The 7,736-nt window shown below is 35.8% G+C and overlaps 1 protein-coding gene across 1 annotated transcript; it reads left to right on the top strand.

The window, feature by feature from the left end:
* The first annotated feature begins 2,194 nt into the window (after window positions 1-2,194).
* On the top strand, window positions 2,195-3,784 carry LOC128264855 (uncharacterized). Its single transcript, XM_053000572.1, has 2 exons — window positions 2,195-2,684; window positions 2,935-3,784. The coding sequence occupies exons 1-2, from the start codon at window positions 2,418-2,420 to the stop codon at window positions 3,574-3,576; spliced, it is 909 nt and encodes a 302-aa protein (XP_052856532.1). The 5' UTR covers window positions 2,195-2,417; the 3' UTR covers window positions 3,577-3,784.
* The last annotated feature ends 3,952 nt before the right edge of the window (window positions 3,785-7,736 follow it).

The raw sequence follows: 7,736 nt of genomic DNA, 5'->3' as shown, positions 1-7,736 counted from the left end.
AAATTGTGTAAAAAGAAAAAAATAAATTAAAAAAAAAAAGATGAAAGAAAACATATTTTCACACGAGACATGACGACACCCCCCCCCCCCCCCCCTTTCCAATCCACGGCCAATATTTCCGTCTCCCTCGCACACTGCACGCTCCAGCGAATCGTTGAGCAAAAAGGGAGATATATATATGTACATATATTTCTACCTGTGCAAGTGCATTTATATATATGCATATATGTTTACCTCTACTATAACTTCATTCCAATGGCCGCCCTGCACCACTTCCTCCAGCCTATCGCCCTCTCTTTCTGCCATTCGTTTTAGTATAGGTATAAAACCTAAAAAACGAAAACAAGGAAGGCCCATGCATATTGGATGTCTACGAATAGTCCAAATATTTGTTGGAAAATCGCTATAGAAAAACCCCCGAAAACAGTAACAACAATAGTAACAACAATCGAAACACGCAAGGCTCCAAAGACAAGGCTTAAAAATTCACACTGCCACAAACTGTAAAAAATTATAACAAAAAAAAAAAATAAAAAAATTGTAATCATCAATTTGATGTGAATTAGGCGTAGATTTCGTTAAAACTATTAAAGCATAATGATTTAAGTTAACAAAATTTTGCAAAGATTGTTTTATTATTATTAACTTGTATTTAATTAATATTTTATTATTTTAAATATTTATTATTTTAAATATTTATTATTTTAAGTATTCATTAATTTGAAATATTCATTAATTTTAAATGTTTTTATTTTAGTGAATTTGTTTTTTATCTAACTGCGTTTCTGTGAGCCTGCATACTGACCTATTGATCAATTCCTAACATTTGTTAAATAAAGCGTTATTTCTGTCTGTGTAGGGCAAAGAGAAGGCGTGGTGAGTGTGTGTTGCTTGTTCCTCCTTTCCTTGTTTATTTTGTTGGACAGGGGTAGCTCGATTACAGCTAAGGACATCCACACACACACATACACACACAAGTCGAAACTAGAGAAATACACACTATTCTTCCTGTTCCTATTCCTCCACCTTTTAACCCCCACTCCTCTCTTATTGGAGTTCTTGGCTGAACGCATTTAATGGTCGAACAAATGCCTCGACTTTTTTTTTGTTTTTTGTTTGAGGGTGAGAGTTCGCACACACGTGCAAGAGGTAAGGGTTGCTAACCCTCCGGTGCGTGTGTGTGTGGGGAGTGTGTGTTTGTGTTTGTGTATGCGGGATGGAAATAGTGCCCCTAGAGTGCCAAGGAAAGAGAGGGAGCGATTCTGGCCCATTTAACCCATTGGCAGCCATTTTTAGTTTTAGCCACCACAAATCCAAACGACTTTTAAGGGAAGAATGGGTTAAAGGGGGGAAAAAAACAAGGAAAAAATGAAAAGGTCGATCAAACTTTGACATTTTTTGATCAAAATAAAAACTCAACTATATACCTTGTCCAAGAGTAATGCTTAAATTTGAATTTTTTAAATTTCGAACTTAATCTAATTTAACATGTTTGTGTAGTGCAAATTACTTTGCCACCTTTATCATTATGTTGGCATTCGAAAATTGTATCTGTTTATAACAAAAAAAAAAATTGCGCTAATTTCTTATCGCCAGGAAGTTTACAAATCATAAAGGATTTGTTTGCAAAAAATAAATTTAAGATAGGTCAGTCATTTCCGTTTCTACTTCAACTTATAAATCGTTTTCGTATAAGATTTGTTAGCAAAGAGGAAATTTAACATAGGTCAATCATTTCCGTTTCTACTTCAACTTTGGATCAATAGAGCTTTTTGTCGTCCGAAACCCTTCTTTGATTCATCATTGCAATGTATGCAGATCCATTGTGTTCATATGTTCACTTCAATCCTGTTACCAGCTCTTTTCATTATTATTTATTATTTGCTTTCCACCCGTCTTTTAAATTTACTTCATTATCTTGTAAGTTTCAATTAAAAGGGAAAGCTCTTTCCATACTTTTTAATTAAGTTTTATTTTTATATTTTCTTAGTAATATTAATATTATAATAGCACTATTAACTCAAGCTTGATGAACTTTACCTTTCCTTTTATTAGAAAGTGTTTTTTTTTTGTACAAAAGAACCACATACTCTTATATTTCTAAGTAACAGATAGATAAATCTATTAAACCTAGTTCAATACTTTTTTTAACCCAGTAGTCGCAGCCTTTTATTTTTAAAATGCGAGAAAGGTTACCCAATTCGAAGTCATTTTATTCAGAGTATTGGTCCCGAATAGACATTATCGACACTTTTCGTGATTTTTCATACATCAGTAAAAATTCTCAATGCCTAACTAAAAACCGGCAAGATCCTTGAACGAAACTCAGAAAAACAGATCTCGAGTCAAAATTGAAAGTGTACTGATTTGTTTGCGGTACCGCGGTATTTCAGAGCTAAATTTAGAGGAAAATCGTGATGGCCAAGGACCAAAAAGGTGGAGACCAGCAGGCGTATTCCGTATCCACCGCGGAATCCTCCTCAGAGAACCAAAAGCGGGATCAGCGGGCTCGTCTGATCAAGGCCTTGAGCCGCTTTAAGCCGCGGGATGCCAATCCGCTGCAGTTCTACAACTGCGTCCGCGAACTGTGCATCATGCACAACTGCAGCATTGACGAGGGACTGGAGCGGGCCGCCCTCACTTGGCCGGGACTCAGCATGCGCCAGCGGGAGCTCTACGATTCGGTAAGTCCATCCCGGAGTTTTGGGGACAATAAATTATAACTAATAGTTGTTTTAAAATACGACACTTTTATGATCCAGTTAGTCTTTTAAATTGATATATATTTTTTTGAAAACGCATTTGCGAATAATTAACCCAAAAACTGCACTGGAAACACTTTGTGTTTGAATTCTTTAACTATCTGTCTACAATGTCTTTTTGATTTCGATGCTAATTAATTTATAATATTTTTGTTGTTCTTTTTCCGTTTAGCAACGTCACGCGGAGCTGCCAATCCCGGTGCCGCGGCACCTGATTTACCGCGCCTTCCAGAAGGAGAGCAAAGGCCTGTGGTCCCTAGGCCGCTCCTCGGTGGGTGGCAAGCGCACCACCCGCTACACCCTGGAATCCTACAAACCGCCCCCCAAACCATCCCGAATCAGGAGCGCACTGATTGAAAAGCGGCCCAAATACGATAATCTTTTGGATTTACCACCCAAAGAGGCGGCAAGGCGGGTACCGCCGGCACCCAATCGTAAATTTTCCAGGGTATCCCCCTCTTCCGGTCGCCGGATTCGGAATTTAACGCCATCTCCGGTCGTGAGGAGTGTCCGGTCCATTCAAAAAATCCTTTCGATGGCCAGTGTGCAAATGAAAAAGTCCAGAAGGCGGCGTCAACGGGTGAAGAAAGTAATTACTCCGGAACCGTTAGCGGAAAAGTCGACACCTGGTGGGTCCAAGTTGCGGAGAAAGAAGACGACCGTCAAACGAAAGGGTCCACCCAGCGGTGGGTCAAAGGTTAAGAGATCCTTTAAAGAGGGGGACGAACTGAAGACGGTCCACAACTGGGATCTAGCCATTGGCTGTGTTCGCCGGCGGCTCACGATGCACCAGCCTTTGAAGACCAGATCCTAACTCTATGGATCTATTTGCACAAATCTTTGTTGAGTTTATTTTTATCCAGATGCCCTTGCCCTCAGATAGAACACACAAACTCATATCAAAGGAAACTTTCCTTGGAACACAAATAACTCTAGTTAAGTAAATTGAAAGTAATTAAAGTAATTAAAATATTATTGTACTCAATTTATGTAACTATTGCGAGGCAAAATACATTTAAAATTCAATGTAAAACAGTCAAACTTTAGTGAAATGTGTTTTAAAAATATTAAATGGTATTCAATTTAAATTATGCATTCATATTTAATTTGTATATTTTTATAAAGCAGATATACCAGAAAAAAGTATCAGATCTAATGGTTTATTATTAGCTTTGAACAAGTTTACACGTTAAACAAATGGCATGCATTGCCCCAAGCCTTGGTTTAATTTATTCACTAAAAATACTCCTTTAATTCTAAAATGATCGCCAACATAAAAAGTGCCCTAAAAATGCTATAATTAAACCATTGAGATCTTAACATTTCGGTTGAGACAACATGAAAAAACACTAACAATTTTCTAGGCAATTTTATGGCTTTTTATTTCGTCTATTGCCGCGTGTTCCTCGTATTTCCCGACTTCTTTTTTTTTTTCTTTTACTATTTTTCTTTTCAAGTTTCCAAGCGGGCGCAATCATTTTGATGAACCGTTAGTTAAGCACCAAACAACAACAGCAACAATAGCTAATAAAACATTAACACACACATACTGGCATAAAAGCCAAAAAAAAAAGATAAATAAAATCAGCAAAGGCAAAAATATAAAAAAAACAAATTCGCAAACTTTTTTTTTGTTTTTTTTGCCAATCGGCACGCAGCAGCGTCGTTGAGCATTTGACCTAAATTCGGGGACGGCTCTTCTACGTTTTCTATTATTTTTTGTTGCTGTTCTCCACGCGCTTTTGTGCGTTACCCAAAAAAAAAAAATAAAACAATAAAAAATGAGAGAAACGAAAAAATTCGCAAAACTTTTTTTGCGGCTGCTAATTCTGCAAAGTCAAACAAAAAACATTTCAATTCCGCATAGAGAAGGTGAAGAGAAAAAGAATTAGAAAAGAACCAAGCCAGAAACAACTGTACAAAAGGCAGTTTATTTATTTTTTTTTTTTTGGTTTGAATTGCCTATGTCACGAAAGTTTGTTTGTTTTTTTCTTTAGTTCTACGGGATTTTTTTCGTAGAATTGGTTTGCGAATTTTACTTATATTCTACCTGTTTGGTAGAAGATTAATTTAATAGAAAAAGATTAAGCTTCAGAAATGTGGAATGGTTTTTTTTAAAGTAGTTCTTAAGGATCTTATATGAGCGAAGATTTAATATTGAATTGGAACGAAAGGGTAACAAAACAATTAATTTAATCCCGTATATTTTCCAAACATAAGATTTGGATTAATCTCACTAAAAACTACACAAAATTTGCTGATTCAGATATTTACTTTTCAAAATTTGTTCGTATCTTCTAATTTTATAGAACGTCTTTAATTTACTTTCCTCTTTTAGCCAAAACTTTCTTAAAATATTTCTTGTACTTAAAACTTTTTGATAGAACGATCCAACTTAACCACCTCAGTCGCCTTAATTTGAGTTTCATTTGAATCATCCCAAATCTTTGTCTTTCTTTGGCGCATAACAATTTAAAGTCACTTTTGCTTGGCAAAAGTTTTGATGACGCTTCAAAAAGCCACTTACAAAAGCTGACATCTACGGGCCAAACCTTTTTTAATTATTATTTTGCCAAGTGTATTATGAATTTTTTTAGATGTTAATAAAAAAAAAGATTATGAACATATCAAACTATCCGTTAAATAAAAATACTTGTATATTTATAATTTTAATAAATATAAAAGCAAAAATAGTTTCATGGTGGAAGCTTTAGAAATAGTTAAATATAATAAATCACTTAACTCAAATATAATTAATTCCAAAATATTTGTTTATATTTATATTCTTCCTTTATTTAATTATATAGTTTTACCATCTCCAAGATCATTTGGCCATAACATATATATTTGTCGAATCTTGGGTTTCCCAATTTCTCCGCCTCTTTTCTGGTTTTCTACTTGTGTTTCTTTTTTGCTTGTTGCTTTGCTCTTGCGCCATTTGACTTCTAACTGTTTTTTTTTTTTTTGGCTTTAAACATATCTACATATATCTACATATGAATGTGCGATTTTTTTTAAGGCGCTAACTAGGCAAAAGCCACCAAGTTAACCCAACTAGGAGTCCCTCGCCCTTCTTTTTTTTATTTTTTCTATATGTATTTTTTTTTTTTTTGGTGCTGCTGTCTTGTTGGCTTTGTTTTGTTGTCAAGCTGGTGTCCAAAAAATATCAACCAAAAAAAATTTAGCAAGAGCAAGAGTACAACGGCGATTACGCAATGCGTTCACACACACACACACACACACAAACGTATCATAAAGAAAAAATAGACACACATACTGGCAAGGTTTTTGTTTCGTTTCCGCGATCAACGCGCTCGCAAAAAACTCACACAGGCAGACATGGAAAAAAAAAATTCGCAAATAACAACAAAGTAGCTTGTGCGTGCGACCCAATTGGAAATTTGACACACATTGACAGCGGAGATAGGCGAAAAAAAAGGGTGTGGGGGGTGTTTAGGCGGGGGTTCCGGGGGTCAGGGAGTGACAAAGCCCAGAAGCGACTGCTTGGATGGATACAGATACAAAGCCACAAAGATACATCCACAAGAAGCTCGGAACCAAGTTCACATGTATACACTATGTGCAAAATTATACCCTCACCAACAGCACGGGGTAAAGATCGGTTTCGCCAGCATTACGCAATTCCTTTAATTTATAAAAAAAAACAATTACTTTGCTTATCAAATATTCTTATTTATTTGCCAAACATTACTTAACGTTTCTTTATATTACATTTAAGTTTTTTTTTTGGTTCTACCACATTTTAGATCTTATCAACGCGAAGCTTCTTCGCCAGCGTTTACCACGGCGATATTAAAAAAAGAAAATTTAAAAAAAAAAATATAAATAAATAAAATAAAATAAAAATCGGGGGAAAACACACATCTGGGGACTTGTGTGTGCCCCTATGTGTTTGCACTCATTGCTCATTGTTTCGTGGGCTTAGAGGTCTGGAAACGCGGCGAGTAACTGGCAACTGGCCTGACCTTTGGCTTGACCGTGGGCGTGAATTGCGAATAGTGGCGAAAATACAAAAAGTAAACTTTGCAAAAAATGGGCAAACCCACAAAAAGAAGCGAGAAATGGCAGGCAAAAAATGTTTCTAGCGGGCTGCTTTGTCGCACAGCTGTATTTCAGTATTTCAGTATTTCAATGCTATCTACGCACACACAAATTAGTTCAGTAGGTGCTTTGATGTTGTTGTTCCCTGACGTTTGTGTTTAATTTTAGCCGCTGTGGAAAATTAAACATTTCTCAGCGCAAAGCGAAAAATGTGCCAGCGACAGAGCAGCAGCAGCGGCGGCGGTGGCTGGGCCATAAAAAATTCGCACATTTCTGTCCTTGACACACATTGCGTATACGCAATCTACGCAGCCGGCTCCACAAGCTGATTTCATTTATGAGTGCGTGCGAATTTTTTTTTTCGTTTTTCGCATTTTTGCATTTGTGTGTGACCCACATACGAAATCAAACAGATACAGATAACATATGTTTTTTCACCATATATGCTTTGGAATTTTTGCACACTTTTTTTGTTTGCGGAAGACAAATTTGCATAGTTGGAAAATGATGTTTTTGGCAGCGAGAAAATGTTTCTTGTTTTTATTTGTCATTGATTAATGAATTTATCGTATGTCTATTTATTTTTCCCGTTGGGAGGTCAGAAGGTCGCAGGCTCATCGGAAAATCGCAAACATTGACAGGTGCCAATAAAGAAAAATCACTTCATATATTTTCAATATCCACAAAATGTCAGAAGCTGAAAAAATAAGCTGTTTTCAAGCCTATTATATAACATAAATGGCTTTAAGTTTACAAAGAGAACCATTCAAAGTATTTAAAAAAGTGGTTAAAAAGTTCATATTATTAACATTTAATGTTTCAAAACTATAACAAGAATTTTATAATTAAAAAAAATTGTATTTTGCATAAATTCCAGCTTATCATGTTATGGGATGAAGTCTTATTCATGAT

The sequence above is a fragment of the Drosophila gunungcola genome, unplaced genomic scaffold, assembly GCF_025200985.1.
Source record: "Drosophila gunungcola strain Sukarami unplaced genomic scaffold, Dgunungcola_SK_2 000081F, whole genome shotgun sequence".
Lineage (NCBI taxonomy): Eukaryota > Metazoa > Arthropoda > Insecta > Diptera > Drosophilidae > Drosophila > Drosophila gunungcola.
The sequence above is the reverse complement of the archived record's forward strand: the minus strand, read 5'-3'. Positions and strand labels throughout refer to the sequence as shown.